At 46.7% G+C, this 19,349-nt stretch overlaps 1 protein-coding gene and 2 non-coding genes across 3 annotated transcripts in view; all 3 read left to right on the forward strand.

Annotated features, from left to right (window-relative positions):
- The window catches only part of LOC144096694 (potassium voltage-gated channel subfamily KQT member 1-like), a 372,193-nt gene that overhangs the window by 254,629 nt on the left and 98,215 nt on the right, over positions 1-19,349 (forward strand). Inside the window, exon 6 of the mRNA XM_077629534.1 lies at positions 128-238. Coding sequence (XP_077485660.1) covers positions 128-238 — 111 coding nt within the window. The remainder of the gene's footprint in view (positions 1-127; positions 239-19,349) is intronic.
- On the forward strand, positions 6,061-6,134 carry TRNAS-CGA (transfer RNA serine (anticodon CGA)). The gene has a single exon. It is a non-coding gene; the product is annotated as a tRNA-Ser (tRNA).
- TRNAS-CGA (transfer RNA serine (anticodon CGA)) lies at positions 10,192-10,265 on the forward strand. Its single transcript has one exon. It is a non-coding gene; the product is annotated as a tRNA-Ser (tRNA).

Genomic DNA, 19,349 nt, shown 5'->3' on the forward strand with positions numbered 1-19,349 from the left:
ACATGAACGTGTAATATGTACATTGCGCGTGCATGTTGGAAATGTTACGCATACATTAGCGTGCGGCGCACACATTGCGCATTCACAACTATCCTTAACGGTTCCCTTGTTCTCTCTTCTTCCGTAGATCACCCTGTGTACAGTAGGTTATGGTGACACAGTGCCCGTCACGTGGCCCGGGAAGTTGATTGCATCTTTCTGTGCTCTCATGGGAATCTCCTTCTTCGCTCTACCTGCTGTGAGTATGGCTGCTTGATGCGCATTTAACTCGGCCAGTGGGCTCACTGATCAGAACGTGACGGGCCTTTTGGCGCAGAACTAACCACGATCATTGAGTAGTGCTGTAGACCGTTTGATGTGCTGTTTGATCATATTGAGAAATATAAAAATTCAATGCTCTGCTTTTTTATTCTTGAAACTGGCGCCGCAAACTGGCCAGTTTGCAATGTCTGGAAGCATGGAAACGTGGGGTCAGTTTTTTGCGGCGGGAAGTAAATGTTACGCCGAAATCAGCGGGAAAAGTTGGCGATGAGGCGCAAACATCATGGCACCATCCATCACTGTTCTTTCAAAGAGAGCGAATAAAGAGCTGTCAACTGAAAGCAGAGAACAGTGTGAGCCGCTTACTACCACTTTGTTATTTGTTTCAGTAGTGCGACGGCTATGCCGATTGCACCACATGGCACCCATGGCCGCCCCCACTAGAGGCCCTATTACGTTACGAGAAAATCTGAGAAACCTGCCCGGAGCCTGCGCCATGACCGTACTTGCAAAAAGAGGACTACGTTCTCGGGCGCCGTATGTTTTTCAGCAGACAGGCAAACCGTGGCTCACGTGGGAACCAGCTGTCACTGTAATCACCCCTAGAGTCGCTAATCCGGCCATTTGTATGCGGTCGGCCGCCACTTTGACCCTGTCCTTCAGCATCAGCAGCGTCATTGCAAAACAAAAGCAGAAGCCAAACAGGGCTGGATAACTCCTTAATATCACTGCGGTCATCCTGATGTGCAGAGAGCAGGCAGCAAATTAGTTTCACGCCAAAATTCACACACGGTGTCTGTGTTGTGATCGTAGCGTTGTTGCTGGCTGTTAGCGACACAGCGGGCGAAGGCAACGCGGAAAGACGAGGACAACCGAAAGAAAGCAGACAGAAGCCCAAACCAATTTTCTAGCTGTTAGAGACAGCCGTAGCAATTTTTTTTAAATTTGAGACTGCTTTCATGCGCGGATCTGTGGCGCAACGAATGATGGCCATGAAAGAAACTCTTTAACGGGGCTTGCGAACCTCTGTGTGTCGTACAGTGTCCGGATGGCATGCACAGGCTGGAGATGCTGACATTGTAGCAAGCTCTGTTCGGCCTGGCCCACAATCACATTAAAAGCCTCGTCGTGTTCACATACCATGAATCGCACCAAATCGCGTGCCCATTCAACGCGGCCCTGTCAAGCAGCAGGAAATGTTACACTAAAACAGAAATTAAGGCGATGCTCAAGGCAGTAAATTGAAAAACATCGCGTAGCCACACCGCACGCAGAGCGTGGCGGTAGAACTGCAGAACTGGGTATACACTCTCATTCAAACAGCGCGAAAACAGCGAGACACGCTGACTTCGACTAAGAAAAAAAACATTCCCTATGTACCCTGGACTTGAAAAATTACAGGCCGATCAGCTTACTATCCGTTGCCTACAAAGTATTTACTAAGGTAATCGCTAATAGAGTCAGGGCAACGTTAGACTTTAATCAACCAAATGATCAGGCAGGCTTTCGTAAAGGATATTCCACAATAGATCATATTCACACTATCAATCAGGTGATAGAGAAATGCGCAGAATATAACCAACCTCTATATATAGCTTTCATTGATTACGAGAAAGCATTCGACTCAGTGGAAACCTCAGCAGTCATACAGGCATTGCGTAATCAGGGGGTAGAAGAGCCTTATGTCAAAATACTGGAAGATATATATAGCAACTGCACAGCTACTATAGTCCTCCATAAAGTCAGCAATAAAATTTCAATAAGGAAGGGCGTCAGGCAAGGAGACACGATCTCGCCAATGCTGTTCACCGCATGTTTGCAGGAGGTATTTCGAAGCCTGAATTGGGAACAGTTGGGAATAAGGATAAATGGAGAATACCTAAATAATCTGCGATTTGCTGATGACATTGCCTTGCTGAGTCACTCAGGAGGTGAACTGCAAATCATGATCAACGAGTTAGACAGGCAGAGCAGATCGATGGGTCTAAAAATTAACATGCAGAAAACCAAGGTAATGTTCAACAGCCTAGCAAGGGAACAACAGTTCACAATTGGCAGCGAGAGCCTAGAAATTGTGCCGGAATACGTCTACTTAGGGCAGGTAGTGACAGCTGATCCAGATCATGAGAGGGAGATAACTAGAAGGATAAGAATGGGCTGGAGCGCATATGACAAATTCTCGCAGATCATGAGTGGCAGTTTACCAATTTCCCTCAAGAGGAAAGTGTACAACAGCATAATCTTACCGGTACTCACCTACGGGGCAGAAACTTGGAGGCTAACGAAAAGTGTTCAGCTTAGGTTAAGGACAACGCAGCGAGCCATGGAAAGAAAAATGATAGGTGTAACGTTAAGAGATCGGAAGCGGGCAGAGTGGGTGAGGGAACAAACACGGGTTAATGACATCCTAGTCGAAATCAAGAGAAAGAAATGGGCTTGGGCAGGGCATGTAATGCGAAGGCAAGATAACCGCTGGTCCTTAAGGGTAACGGAGTGGGTTCCAAGAGAAAGTAAGCGTAGCAGGGGGCGGCAGAAGGTTAGGTGGGCGGATGAGATTAAGAAGTTTGCAGGCAAAGGGTGGATGCAGCTGACAAAGGATAGGGTTAATTGGAGAGACATGGGAGAGGCCTTTGCCCTGCAGTGGGTGTAGTAAGGCTGATGATGATGATGATGATGATGATGATGCACCCTGGTTATCTATCTATCTATCTATCTATCTATCTATCTATCTATCTATCTATCTATCTATCTATCTATCTATCTATCTATCTATCTATCTATCTCTCTGTCTCTCTGTCTGTCTATCTATCTATCTATCTATCTATCTATCTATCTATCTATCTATCTATCTATCTATCTATCTATCTATCTATCTATCTATCTATCTATCTATCTATCTATCTATCTATCTATCTATCTATCTATCTATCTATCTATCTATCTATCTATCTATCTATCTATCTATCTATCTATCTATCTATCTATCTATCTATCTATCTATCTATCTATCTATCTATCTATCTATCTATCTATCTATCTATCTATCTATCTATCTATCTATCTACCTGTCTGTCTGTCTGTCTGTCTGTCTTTATATATATATATATATATATATATATATATTAGCAGACAAGTTAAATGAAATGAGGGGCCCGTTTGACAAATTTATGAAGGGAGCCAACAGTCACCGAAACCAAGGTGCATAGGGAACGTTAATTTTTTTTTATTTTTTTATGTGGTATGCTTATCATTGGGATAATAATACTTAGATTAATAAATCGCTTAAAGAAAATTACTTATAAAGCAGCAGAAAAAACAACCATGCCGCCGGTGGGATCCGAACCCACGACCTCCGAATATCGCGTCCGGTGCTCTTACCAACTGAGCTACGGCGACGGCTGTCCAATCTGCTGCTCTCGTGGGTAGTTATGTTTACTGGGTGTAAGCGAGCCTTGAGAGTGTTCACCAGCGCCACCCTCGACCATAGCGGCGGACGTAGCACGTCCTGTAATACCGCGAGCGTGACGTAGAACGTCATCTAACGGCGAGGGCGGAAACTGTACGAGAGCCCTCTTGTGCTACCTATGGTATCAAGACTGCCAGAACCGAGACCCTCGTTAAGCTATTAGCAGACAAGTTAAATGAAATGAGGGGCCCGTTTGACAAATTTATGAAGGGAGCCAACAGTCACCGAAACCAAGGTGCATAGGGGAACGTTAATATTTTTTTATTTTTTTATGTGGTATGCTTATCATTGGGATAATAATACTTAGATTAATAAATCGCTTAAAGAAAATTACTTATAAAGCAGCAGAAAAAACAACCATGCCGCCGGTGGGATCCGAACCCACGACCTCCGAATATCGCGTCCGGTGCTCTTACCAACTGAGCTACGGCGACGGGTGTCCAATCTGCTGCTCTCGTGGGTAGTTATGTTTACTGGGTGTAAGCGAGCCTTGAGAGTGTTCACCAGCGCCACCCTCGACCATAGCGGCGGACGTAGCACGTCCTGTAATACCGCGAGCGTGACGTAGAACGTCATCTAACGGCGAGGGCGGAAACTGTGCGAGAGCCCTCTTGTGCTACCTATGGCATCAAGACTGCCAGAACCGAGACCCTCGTTAAGCTATTAGCAGACAAGTTAAATGAAATGAGGGGCCCGTTTGACAAATTTATGAAGGGAGCCAACAGTCACCGAAACCAAGGTGCATAGGGGAACGTTAATTTTTTTTTATTTTTTTATGTGGTATGCTTATCATTGGGATAATAATACTTAGATTAATAAATCGCTTAAAGAAAATTACTTATAAAGCAGCAGAAAAAACAACCATGCCGCCGGTGGGATCCGAACCCACGACCTCCGAATATCGCGTCCGGTGCTCTTACCAACTGAGCTACGGCGACGGCTGTCCAAACTGCTGCTCTCGTGGGTAGTTATGTTTACTGGGTGTAAGCGAGCCTTGAGAGTGTTCACCAGCGCCACCCTCGACCATAGCGGCGGACGTAGCACGTCCTGTAATACCGCGAGCGTGACGTAGAACGTCATCTAACGGCGAGGGCGGAAACTGTGCGAGAGCCCTCTTGTGCTACCTATGGCATCAAGACTGCCAGAACCGAGACCCTCGTTAAGCTATTAGCAGACAAGTTAAATGAAATGAGGGGCCCGTTTGACAAATTTATGAAGGGAGCCAACAGTCACCGAAACCAAGGTGCATAGGGGAACGTTAATTTTTTTTTATTTTTTTTATGTGGTATGCTTATCATTGGGATAATAATACTTAGATTCATAAATCGCTTAAAGAAAATTACTTATAAAGCAGCAGAAAAAACAACCATGCCGCCGGTGGGATCCGAACCCACGACCTCCGAATATCGCGTCCGGTGCTCTTACCAACTGAGCTACGGCGACGGCTGTCCAATCTGCTGCTCTCGTGGGTAGTTATGTTTACTGGGTGTAAGCGAGCCTTGAGAGTGTTCACCAGCACCACCCTCGACCATAGCGGCGGACGTAGCACGTCCTGTAATACCGCGAGCGTGACGTAGAACGTCATCTAACGGCAAGGGCGGAAACTGTGCGAGAGCCCTCTTGTGCTACCTATGGCATCAAGACTGCCAGAACCGAGACCCTCGTTAAGCTATTAGCAGAAAAGGTAAATGAAATGAGGGGCCCGTTTGACAAATTTATGAAGGGAGCCAACAGTCACCGAAACCAAGGTGCATAGGGGAACGTTAATTTTTTTAATTTTTTTATGTGGTATGCTTATCATTGGGATAATAATACTTAGATTAATAAATCGCTTAAAGAAAATTACTTATAAAGCAGCAGAAAAAACCATGCCGCCGGTGGGATCCGAACCCACGACCTCCGAATATCGCGTCCGGTGCTCTTACCAACTGAGCTACGGCGACGGCTGTCCAATCTGCTGCTCTCGTGGGTAGTTATGTTTACTGGGTGTAAGCGAGCCTTGAGAGTGTTCACCAGCGCCACCCTCGACCATAGCGGCGGACGTAGCACGTCCTGTAATACCGCGAGCGTGACGTAGAACGTCATCTAACGGCGAGGGCGGTCTTGATGCGATCTTGATGCGATCTTGTGCGATCTTGATGCCATAGGTAGCACAAGAGGGCTCTCGCACAGTTTCCGCCCTCGCCGTTAGATGACGTTCTACGTCACGCTCGCGGTATTACAGGACGTGCTACGTCCGCCGCTATGGTCGAGGGTGGCGCTGGTGAACACTCTCAAGGCTCGCTTACACCCAGTAAACATAACTACCCACGAGAGCAGCAGATTGGACAGCCGTCGCCGTAGCTCAGTTGGTAAGAGCACCGGACGCGATATTCGGAGGTCGTGGGTTCGGATCCCACCGGCGACATGGTTGTTTTTTCTGCTGCTTTATAAGTAATTTTCTTTAAGCGATTTATTAATCTAAGTATTGTTATCCCAATGATAAGCATACCACATAAAAAATATATAAAAAAAATTAACGTTCCCCTATGCACCTTGGTTTCGGTGACTGTTGGCTCCCTTCATAAATTTGTCAAACGGGCCCCTCATTTCATTTAACTTGTCTGCTAATAGCTTAACGAGGGTCTCGGTTCTGGCAGTCTTGATGCCATAGGTAGCACAAGAGGGCTCTCGCACAGTTTCCGCCCTCGCCGTTAGATGACGTTCTACGTCACGCTCGCGGTATTACAGGACGTGCTACGTCCGCCGCTATGGTCGAGGGTGGCGCTGGTGAACACTCTCAAGGCTCGCTTACACCCAGTAAACATAACTACCCACGAGAGCAGCAGATTGGACAGCCGTCGCCGTAGCTCAGTTGGTAAGAGCACCGGACGCGATATTCGGAGGTCGTGGGTTCGGATCCCACCGGCGGCATGGTTGTTTTTTCTGCTGCTTTATAAGTAATTTTCTTTAAGCGATTTATTAATCTAAGTATTATTATCCCAATGATAAGCATACCACATAAAAAAATAAAAAAAAATTAACGTTCCCCTATGCACCTTGGTTTCGGTGACTGTTGGCTCCCTTCATAAATTTGTCAAACGGGCCCCTCATTTCATTTAACTTGTCTGCTTATAGCTTAACGAGGGTCTCGGTTCTGGCAGTCTTGATGCCATAGGTAGCACAAGAGGGCTCTCGCACAGTTTCCGCCCTCGCCGTTAGATGACGTTCTACGTCACGCTCGCGGTATTACAGGACGTGCTACGTCCGCCGCTATGGTCGAGGGTGGCGCTGGTGAACACTCTCAAGGCTCGCTTACACCCAGTAAACATAACTACCCACGAGAGCAGCAGATTGGACAGCCGTCGCCGTAGCTCAACAGCCTAGCAAGGGAACAACAGTTCACAATTGGCAGTGAGAGCCTAGAAATTGTGCCGGAATACGTCTACTTAGGGCAGGTAGTGACAGCTGATCCAGATCATGAGAGGGAGATAACTAGAAGGATAAGAATGGGCTGGAGCGCATATGACAAATTGTCGCAGATCATGAGTGGCAGTTTACCAATTTCCCTCAAGAGGAAAGTGTACAACAGCATAATCTTACCGGTACTCACCTACGGGGCAGAAACTTGGAGGCTAACGAAAAGTGTTCAGCTTAGGTTAAGGACAACGCAGCGAGCCATGGAAAGAAAAATGATAGGTGTAACGTTAAGAGATCGGAAGCGGGCAGAGTGGGTGAGGGAACAAACACGGGTTAATGACATCCTAGTCGAAATCAAGAGAAAGAAATGGGCTTGGGCAGGGCATGTAATGCGAAGGCAAGATAACCGCTGGTCCTTAAGGGTAACGGAGTGGGTTCCAAGAGAAAGTAAGCGTAGCAGGGGGCGGCAGAAGGTTAGGTGGGCGGATGAGATTAAGAAGTTTGCAGGCAAAGGGTGGATGCAGCTGACAAAGGATAGGGTTAATTGGAGAGACATGGGAGAGGCCTTTGCCCTGCAGTGGGTGTAGTAAGGCTGATGATGATGATGATGATGATGATGATGCACCCTGGTTATCTATCTATCTATCTATCTATCTATCTATCTATCTATCTGTCTGTCTGTCTGTCTGTCTGTCTGTCTATCTATCTATCTATCTATCTATCTATCTATCTATCTATCTATCTATCTATCTATTTATCTATTTATCTATCTATCTATCTATCTATCTATCTATCTATCTATCTATCTATCTATCTATCTATCTATCTATCTATCTATCTATCTATCTGTCTGTCTGTCTGTCTGTCTGTCTTTATATATATATATATATATATATATATATATATATATATTAGCAGACAAGTTAAATGAAATGAGGGGCCCGTTTGACAAATTTATGAAGGGAGCCAACAGTCACCGAAACCAAGGTGCATAGAGGAACGTTAATTTTTTTTTATTTTTTTATGTGGTATGCTTATCATTGGGATAATAATACTTAGATTAATAAATCGCTTAAAGAAAATTACTTATAAAGCAGCAGAAAAAACAACCATGCCGCCGGTGGGATCCGAACCCACGACCTCCGAATATCGCGTCCGGTGCTCTTACCAACTGAGCTACGGCGACGGCTGTCCAATCTGCTGCTCTCGTGGGTAGTTATGTTTACTGGGTGTAAGCGAGCCTTGAGAGTGTTCACCAGCGCCACCCTCGACCATAGCGGCGGACGTAGCACGTCCTGTAATACCGCGAGCGTGACGTAGAACGTCATCTAACGGCGAGGGCGGAAACTGTACGAGAGCCCTCTTGTGCTACCTATGGTATCAAGACTGCCAGAACCGAGACCCTCGTTAAGCTATTAGCAGACAAGTTAAATGAAATGAGGGGCCCGTTTGACAAATTTATGAAGGGAGCCAACAGTCACCGAAACCAAGGTGCATAGGGGAACGTTAATACTTTTTTATTTTTTTATGTGGTATGCTTATCATTGGGATAATAATACTTAGATTAATAAATCGCTTAAAGAAAATTACTTATAAAGCAGCAGAAAAAACAACCATGCCGCCGGTGGGATCCGAACCCACGACCTCCGAATATCGCGTCCGGTGCTCTTACCAACTGAGCTACGGCGACGGGTGTCCAATCTGCTGCTCTCGTGGGTAGTTATGTTTACTGGGTGTAAGCGAGCCTTGAGAGTGTTCACCAGCGCCACCCTCGACCATAGCGGCGGACGTAGCACGTCCTGTAATACCGCGAGCGTGACGTAGAACGTCATCTAACGGCGAGGGCGGAAACTGTGCGAGAGCCCTCTTGTGCTACCTATGGCATCAAGACTGCCAGAACCGAGACCCTCGTTAAGCTATTAGCAGACAAGTTAAATGAAATGAGGGGCCCGTTTGACAAATTTATGAAGGGAGCCAACAGTCACCGAAACCAAGGTGCATAGGGGAACGTTAATTTTTTTTTATTTTTTTATGTGGTATGCTTATCATTGGGATAATAATACTTAGATTAATAAATCGCTTAAAGAAAATTACTTATAAAGCAGCAGAAAAAACAACCATGCCGCCGGTGGGATCCGAACCCACGACCTCCGAATATCGCGTCCGGTGCTCTTACCAACTGAGCTAGGGCGACGGCTGTCCAATCTGCTGCTCTCGTGGGTAGTTATGTTTACTGGGTGTAAGCGAGCCTTGAGAGTGTTCACCAGCGCCACCCTCGACCATAGCGGCGGACGTAGCACGTCCTGTAATACCGCGAGCGTGACGTAGAACGTCATCTAACGGCGAGGGCGGAAACTGTGCGAGAGCCCTCTTGTGCTACCTATGGCATCAAGACTGCCAGAACCGAGACCCTCGTTAAGCTATTAGCAGACAAGTTAAATGAAATGAGGGGCCCGTTTGACAAATTTATGAAGGGAGCCAACAGTCACCGAAACCAAGGTGCATAGGGGAACGTTAATTTTTTTTTATTTTTTTTATGTGGTATGCTTATCATTGGGATAATAATACTTAGATTAATAAATCGCTTAAAGAAAATTACCTATAAAGCAGCAGAAAAAACCATGCCGCCGGTGGGATCCGAACCCACGACCTCCGAATATCGCGTCCGGTGCTCTTACCAACTGAGCTACGGCGACGGCTGTCCAATCTGCTGCTCTCGTGGGTAGTTATGTTTACTGGGTGTAAGCGAGCCTTGAGAGTGTTCACCAGCGCCACCCTCGACCATAGCGGCGGACGTAGCACGTCCTGTAATACCGCGAGCGTGACGTAGAACGTCATCTAACGGCGAGGGCGGAAACTGTGCGATCTTGATGCCATAGGTAGCACAAGAGGGCTCTCGCACAGTTTCCGCCCTCGCCGTTAGATGACGTTCTACGTCACGCTCGCGGTATTACAGGACGTGCTACGTCCGCCGCTATGGTCGAGGGTGGCGCTGGTGAACACTCTCAAGGCTCGCTTACACCCAGTAAACATAACTACCCACGAGAGCAGCAGATTGGACAGCCGTCGCCGTAGCTCAGTTGGTAAGAGCACCGGACGCGATATTCGGAGGTCGTGGGTTCGGATCCCACCGGCGACATGGTTGTTTTTTCTGCTGCTTTATAAGTAATTTTCTTTAAGCGATTTATTAATCTAAGTATTGTTATCCCAATGATAAGCATACCACATAAAAAATATATAAAAAATTAACGTTCCCCTTATGCACCTTGGTTTCGGTGACTGTTGGCTCCCTTCATAAATTTGTCAAACGGGCCCCTCATTTCATTTAACTTGTCTGCTAATAGCTTAACGAGGGTCTCGGTTCTGGCAGTCTTGATGCCATAGGTAGCACAAGAGGGCTCTCGCACAGTTTCCGCCCTCGCCGTATGAGGACGTTCTACGTCACGCTCGCGGTATTACAGGACGTGCTACGTCCGCCGCTATGGTCGAGGGTGGCGCTGGTGAACACTCTCAAGGCTCGCTTACACCCAGTAAACATAACTACCCACGAGAGCAGCAGATTGGACAGCCGTCGCCGTAGCTCAGTTGGTAAGAGCACCGGACGCGATATTCGGAGGTCGTGGGTTCGGATCCCACCGGCGGCATGGTTGTTTTTTCTGCTGCTTTATAAGTAATTTTCTTTAAGCGATTTATTAATCTAAGTATTATTATCCCAATGATAAGCATACCACATAAAAAAATTAAAAAAAATTAACGTTCCCCTATGCACCTTGGTTTCGGTGACTGTTGGCTCCCTTCATAAATTTGTCAAACGGGCCCCTCATTTCATTTAACTTGTCTGCTTATAGCTTAACGAGGGTCTCGGTTCTGGCAGTCTTGATGCCATAGGTAGCACAAGAGGGCTCTCGCACAGTTTCCGCCCTCGCCGTTAGATGACGTTCTACGTCACGCTCGCGGTATTAGAGGACGTGCTACGTCCGCCGCTATGGTCGAGGGTGGCGCTGGTGAACACTCTCAAGGCTCGCTTACACCCAGTAAACATAACTACCCACGAGAGCAGCAGATTGGACAGCCGTCGCCGTAGCTCAGTTGGTAAGAGCACCGGACGCGATATTCGGAGGTCGTGGGTTCGGATCCCACCGGCGGCATGGTTGTTTTTTCTGCTGCTTTATAAGTAATTTTCTTTAAGCGATTTATTAATCTAAGTATTATTATCCCAATGATAAGCATACCACATAAAAAAATAAAAAAAAATTAACGTTCCCCTATGCACCTTGGTTTCGGTGACTGTTGGCTCCCTTCATAAATTTGTCAAACGGGCCCCTCATTTCATTTAACTTGTCTGCTAATAGCTTAACGAGGGTCTCGGTTCTGGCAGTCTTGATGCCATAGGTAGCACAAGAGGGCTCTCGCACAGTTTCCGCCCTCGCCGTTAGATGACGTTCTACGTCACGCTCGCGGTATTACAGGACGTGCTACGTCCGCCGCTATGGTCGAGGGTGGCGCTGGTGAACACTCTCAAGGCTCGCTTACACCCAGTAAACATAACTACCCACGAGAGCAGCAGATTGGACAGCCGTCGCCGTAGCTCAGTTGGTAAGAGCACCGGACGCGATATTCGGAGGTCGTGGGTTCGGATCCCACCGGCGGCATGGTTTTTTCTGCTGCTTTATAAGTAATTTTCTTTAAGCGATTTATTAATCTAAGTATTATTATCCCAATGATAAGCATACCACATAAAAAAATAAAAAAAATTAACGTTCCCCTATGCACCTTGGTTTCGGTGACTGTTGGCTCCCTTCATAAATTTGTCAAACGGGCCCCTCATTTCATTTAACTTGTCTGCTAATAGCTTAACGAGGGTCTCGGTTCTGGCAGTCTTGATGCCAGAGGTAGCACAAGAGGGCTCTCGCACAGTTTCCGCCCTCGCCGTTAGATGACGTTCTACGTCACGCTCGCGGTATTACAGGACGTGCTACGTCCGCCGCTAAGGTCGAGGGTGGCGCTGGTGAACACTCTCAAGGCTCGCTTACACCCAGTAAACATAACTACCCACGAGAGCAGCAGATTGGACAGCCGTCGCCGTAGCTCAGTTGGTAAGAGCACCGGACGCGATATTCGGAGGTCGTGGGTTCGGATCCCACCGGCGGCATGGTTGTTTTTTCTGCTGCTTTATAAGTAATTTTCTTTAAGCGATTTATTAATCTAAGTATTATTATCCCAATGATAAGCATACCACATAAAAAATAAAAAAAAAATAACGTTCCCCTATGCACCTTGGTTTCGGTGACTGTTGGCTCCCTTCATAAATATATATATATATATATATAATATATATATATATATATATATATATATATATATATATATATATACCGACGACCTCAGAATATCGCGTCCAGTGCTCTCCCAACGGAGATATTCGGAGGTCGTGGGCTGGGATCCCACCTTCGGCATGGTTGTTTTTTCTGCTGCTTTATAATCAAATTTCTTTAAGCGATAGAATAATCGAAGTATTATTATCCCACTGATTAGCACTACACATAAAAAAATAATAAAATACATTCCCCTAAGCACCTTCGTTTCGGTGACTGTTGGCTCCCTTCATAAGTTTATCAAAACGAGCCCCTCATTTCCTTAACTTTGTCTGCTATAGGTAGCATAAGAGGGCTCTCGCACAGTCGCCGTCCTTGCCGTTAGATGACGTTCCACGTCACACTCGCGGTAATACAGGACGTGCTACGTCCTCCGCTATGGACGAGGGTGGCGCTGGTGAACACTCTCAAGGTTCGCTTACAAGCAAAACATAAATACCCACGAGAGCAGCAGATTGGACAGCCGTCGCCATAGCTCAGTTGGTAGAGAACCGGAAGCGATATTCGGAGGTCGTGGGTTCGGATCCCACCGGCGTCATGGTTGTTTTTTCTCCTGCTTTATAATCAAGTTTCTTTAAGCGATAGATCAATCGAAGTATTATTATCCCACTGATTAGCATTACACATAAAAAAATAATAAAATATATTCGCCTATGCACCTTGGTTTCGGTGACTGCTGGCTCCCTTCATAAGTTTATCAAAGCGAGCCCCTCATTTCCTTAACTTTGCCTTCTATTAGCTTTACGAGGGTCTCGGTTCTGGCAGTCTTGATGCCATAGGTAGCATAAGAGGGCTCTCGCACAGTTTCCACCCTCGCCGTTAGATGACGTTCCACGTCACACTCGCGGTAATACAGGATGTGCTACGTCCGCCGCTATGGACGAGGGTGGCGCTGGTGAACACTCTCAAGGTTCGCTTACACCCAATAAACATAAATACCCACGAGAGCAGCAGATTGGACAGCCGTCGCCGTATCTCAGTTGGTAGAGCACCGGACGCAATATTCGGAGGTCGTGGGTTCGGATCCCACCGGCGTCATGGTTGTTTTTTCTGCTGCTTTATAATCAAACTTTTTAAGCGATAGATAATCGAATTATTATTATGACACTAATTAGCACTACACATAAAAATAATAATAAAATACATTCCCCTATGCACCTTAGTTTCGGTTACTGTTCGCTCCCTTCGTAAGTATATGTTTCTTCAATTTTTGGTGATTTTATATTATATTGACCAAATCAGCTGCCAGAAATCACTTTTGGTGATTTTACGCTTCATTTAGCCATAGATTTATTTTGAGTCGACGTTTCGGACAGAGCCTGTCCTTTCTCAAGACTGCGGTTACAGTGCAGCGCAGCGTCAGCTGACTTCCACGGTGGAGGGCCAGGTTGATACCATATCCAGTCGGAAAGAACATCCCAGCACCCCTCTATCACGCTACGATCTTCGAAAGCGCTGCGGTTCGGCACAACGGGTTCGTTAACAGTGACATTCAGGCCGCGTGAGTACGCCGACTCTCTCGCTCATCCTACCGACAGCCTTCCTCAAATAACTCTAAATTTTTAAAATTAAGAAAAATTGTGGATAAACGAATTAGGCATGAACTACATATTCATAGCCTAAAGGTCTATCTTGAATCAAAAACTGTACCAAAAGTTTTACAAGTGTCGCTAACACCATCAATGGGTGACCTGTGTGAAGAGGAGAAGGCTAATTGGAATCGTATACTACAATCTGCCTCTTTTAATTTGCTTGTAGGTACCATCGACCACTTTGAGAAGGCGTTGGTGGCTCTGAGAATGGAAAAGAGTCGTGCTCATCAAAAAATTACCCTTACCGCGCCGGAGGCCACAGAGCTTATGTTCTTTGAGGAAAAGAGAGCGACTGAGGTACGCGAGACCAAACGCAAAAAATTCATTCGAGACGGGGTTCCACACCACGCGTGGTCAAATTCAATAACAAGCGAAAAAGAATCAAAAACGGAGGCAGCTACAAATATTAACCCCACTATTATAATAAACTCCAACAGCAAATCCAGTAGAACGACACAAACATCAACAGTTCAAGAAACACGCGTAGAACGATCTGAAATGACAGCATCTACTAATAATAATCCTGCGGTTCCAAGCGCCGACTTTGCTTTCCAGCATAATATTATTAATCTATCAACCAGGGCCTTAACGACAGAGGAAAGATCCATCTCTTCTCGAGGCCTTACATTCTGCCCTACCACCGGTAAATGCAGCGAATTCTCGGTGTTAAAAGATTTGGACAACTTTGCACGAATGTTGCGACTCCGGGAGTACTTCTTTGATCGGGCGCGGGTTACCGCGGATAGCAGAGAACTCGTCGTTACTAACCACCACTGGACCCCTAATATAGGAAGCGACAAACACTTGGACATGTACATTAACGCCGTCCAGAAATACATTATTTACGCCTACAAGAACCACACTCCAGGGGGGCAGAACTGGTCTAAAAACGAACGGGATGCATTGAAGGCTCTGAGCAGAAGGACAGTTATAATCATAAAGCCAGCGGATAAGGTAGGTGGTATAGTTGTCATGGACAGCGAAAAATACATTGAAGAAGGCTTGAGACAACTCTCTAACATTAGTTTCTATCAACGTCTTGAAGCAGACCCAACTGCTCTGAGCAGAAGGACAGATATAATCATAAAGCCAGCGGATAAGGGAGGTGGTATAGTTGTCATGGACAGCGAAAAATACATTGAAGAAGGCTTGAGACAACTCTCTAACATTAGTTTCTATCAACGTCTTGAAGCAGACCCAACTGCGCAATACCAACATTTTGTAGAGGAGACCCTGGGTCAACTTGCGAAGAATGGGGACATATCCCTACGGTTATCTAAAGCCCTCACCGCACCACACCCGTCGCCGGGCCGATTCTACATGTTACCGGAAATTCACAAAAAGAATAATCCTGGCCGCCCTATAGTATCCGGCATAGGCACGATTACAGAACCAATTTCCAGTTACATTGACACACTAATTAGACATATTCCAACAACACACGCAACATACATACGCGACACTAACCATTTCCTTCGCGCAATAGCAGGTCTCGAACCCCCGGAAGGAGCCTTCCTGGCAACACTAGATGTAGTCTCTCTCTACACAAACATTCCTCATTCCGATGGCATTAAATCTCTGATCGAAGCGTATGAACAAAACAGAAAGGAGGAAACCCCTACCCCACGTGTTTTAGAAATACTGGCAAAAATCGTACTGGAATATAACAACTTCGAATTTAGCAATGAACACTCTTTGCAAATTAATGGCACAGCCATGGGTACAAGGATGGCACCCACCTACGCCAATATCTTCATGCATAGTACTGAATCCAAATTTCTGAAAGTTTGTCCCATTAAGCCCACCCTATACAAACGCTACTTGGATGACGTCTTTTTAATATGGACTGACACAGAGCAAGAACTCATACATTTTATTGAAAACTTCAACCTCGTCCACCCGAACATATCTTTCACTTACACGTACTCCAACACCACAATTAACTTTCTAGATGTTGAGATTTCGGTAAACGAAGGCTCACTTACCACCGGTGTATATAGAAAACCGACGGATCGCCAACAATACCTACATTTCCAAAGCTGCCATCCTTGTCACTCTAAAACAAGCATCCCACACTCTCAGGCACATCGATTTAAAAGAATATGTTCCCAAGACAAGGACTTCGTAAAAAATTCCAAACGCATGCGAGAAGTCCTCATTAAGCAACGATACCCCCCCGCCATTGTCGACGATGCCATTGAAAAGGCATCTAAACTCAACCGAGAGCAAATACTGGAGGGACGTCGCTACAACGAGGAAACAGATCACCGGGCAAATCTCGTACTTGCCTTCACCAGTAACCCGCCTAACGTAAGCAAAATCCTCAGAAAACATTTCAACATTCTCGAACAAAGCGAGCGCCTCACCAAAATTTTCACTGCTCCCCCTCACGTGGTCTACAGACGACCAAAAAACATTAAAAATATTCTTGTACACTCAAAAACAAATAACCAGCCGGTTTTGGGGTGCTGTCCCTGTGGAAAAAGAAGATGCCAGGTCTGCAAACACATACAAACATCAAGCTGTGCAGTAAGCACAGGTTCAGGCTTCAAATGGGAATATAATGGCAACTTTGATTGTCATTCCTGCAACCTAATATACCTCCTAGAATGCAGTATGTACAGTATGCAGTACATTGGACAGACCGTTAACCCTCTACGAATTCGCTTTAATAACCACCGCGCGCATATCTTATCCCTACCCAACCTTCCCTTGTCAAAACACATTAATGAGCGAAACCACCCATTTGATGCAATTAAGTTAACAGTCCTACAGGGTGGGTTCCACAACACCCGGGAAAGAGAACAACGCGAGTCGTACTTCATTTACAAATTTGAAACAATTCCTCACGGCATTAATGAAAGTCCAGATGTATTGTCCTCCATCCGCCCCTTGCAGGGCCGTTGCTGACATTACGTGAGCCAACTTGACCTCGGTCGTTTCTTGCCAGCGACATCTTTTTCAAGCTCACACAAATTTCTTCATTCCCCACCCCATCCCGCCCCTATCTTCCCAGTTCGATTCCCTTGCCGATGGGGTGCAATTGAAGAACCCTTGCCTAAGTGCTCACCCCATTCACATTTATTTCCCACACGACACTTGCCCGAACTCGGATGTTTTTCCACTTTTTTTTCCTTTTGCGGGTGTTTTCAGGCACAGTGCACGTGTGTGTAGTTAAGCTCACGGCGCCGCTGATTCTACATTGACTCGGGCTGCCGAAATGGTTCCAGATGACGGAAGTCTCCTGTCCTGTCTGCATTTTATTCTGTTTATTTGTTTACTTTTTCTGGCCAGGGCACGCGAGTGCACGCATCTCTAATTTTTGTATGTTGGACAATTCCGCCACCGTGTGTTTCCGTACACCTTACTCGCTTAAATGCTCCCGCCATTGTCATTTAGCCGCCACACGACACTGGCATGAGCTCGGATGTTTTACTGTTGTGTGTCTGGGTGTTTTCATGCACAGTGCACGTGTGTCTAGTTAAGCTCACGGCGCCGCTGATTCGGCCTTGGCTCTGGCTGCCGAAGTGGTTCCAGATGACGGAAGCTCCGGCCCTGTCTGCATTTTATTCTGTTTATTTGTTTACTCTTTATGGTCGGGGCACGCGAGTGCACACGTCTTTAACTTTTGTGTGTAGGGCGATCCCGCCACCGTCTGTTCCTGTGCACCTTACACGCCGCCGCTCTGTTGCCTTGATGGGTAGCCATTATCCCCTCCCCGCTCCGTGTTTTCCTTTTTTTTTCCCTCGTCCCGGGTCGGCTCCCCGTGGCTGCGGGGTGGGCGGCGGGGGACAGCGCGTTTTTCTTTTTTATTTGTTCCCCTTTTTTCCCTTTCTATCTCTAACTTTTCTAGTATTCTTTTAGTCTCCTCGATTTGGCTGCACTTTCCGCACTAGTTCACAAAAGTGCCGTGTCAGTGTAGTGCCAGTTCTTGCGGCGCGAGTGTAGCCCGACACTAGTGCTGTCGGTGCAGCGGCCAAATCGAGTGCAAAAGTGCAGAAACTTTCGTCTGCTGCGGCCATGTACGTGTTGGTGTTTGTCGCGTGTTTTCACATATGCGCGAGATTGTGCTAGCTGCATTGCACGCTGTGTATTTGCTCCAAGTGGCACATCTCGTGGAGCGGCTATGAACTTTGTTAATTCCAAAAGTGGTGAAGAATTTGACACCGTTCATTCCGTTGCGTTGTTTAAAGGGGCGCAGGCCGGTCGACCGTCACTGATTCAACGGGTACTTCGAAGAGGCAACAATTAATTAGACAGGTTATTCAGACTACCGCTCGAGACAATCTTTTACAGTCCATACGCGTGATTCAGGCTGCTTCCGTCCTATCGAAAAGTGACTGCGGTTGTCCGCCAAGAGTTGCCTGATATATATTTGAACTCAATCGCGTTCACTTTCGGCGGACGGTGACGTCGACGTGACTGTCAGAGGCTAAGTGGCAGGCGAAGGTGTGGGCTGACGGCGACCTCAAGCCCAGTTGCTGTCGTAAGCGGAGGTACTGATGTCGCAGCGAGCCACAAACGTTGCGATCGCCCACGTACTATAAAACATCTCACAATCTGCCTCTTATGGAAGCGCTCCATCGTGCTGCGTCTAAAATAATAATTGCACACAAAAGAGAAATGGTGTAAGCAACGTGCGAGGCTGGACAGAAAGATGCGAACCCATACGCCATGCCAGCCAGTCGCTTACGCGCGTACACAGACACGCGCACACGCGCGCGCATACACACACGTATACGCGCACTGTCATTTCAGCTGTTTGGTGAGGGCCCGGCGCAGATGCCGCGTCTTTCACGGGTACGCGGCCGTCTCAAACATGGTCTAAACGCCGCTCACAAATCAAGCGGCCGCGAAGCCGTCTGCTACGGAGCGCGCCAAGCACCTTGCACTACTTGCACGAGAAGAGAACTCGCCGGGAGGCTAGTGCAGCAGTGCAGAAGAACTCGTGCAGCACGAGGCCAAATCGAGTGCCGAAGTGCAGGTGGCACTAGCTGCACTGTGAAATCGAGTGCGAGAGTGCCGCACTTCCTGAACTGGTGCAGAAAGTGCAGCCAAATCGAGGAGACCTTTTGCCTCCGTTTGTTTCTTTTGTTCATGTGTCGTACATGGGTGCCAGTGCCAACTCCTTAAGAGGAGGAAGAAGACCCCTGTAACCTCAGTCTTCAGAAAGGACAGGCTCTGTCCGAAACGTCGACTCAAAATAAATATATGGCTAAATGAAGCGTTTTCAACTTTGAATTTTTGCCTCTAGCA

This window comes from Amblyomma americanum, chromosome 7 (assembly GCF_052857255.1).
Source record: "Amblyomma americanum isolate KBUSLIRL-KWMA chromosome 7, ASM5285725v1, whole genome shotgun sequence".
NCBI classification, from domain to species: Eukaryota; Metazoa; Arthropoda; class Arachnida; order Ixodida; family Ixodidae; genus Amblyomma; species Amblyomma americanum.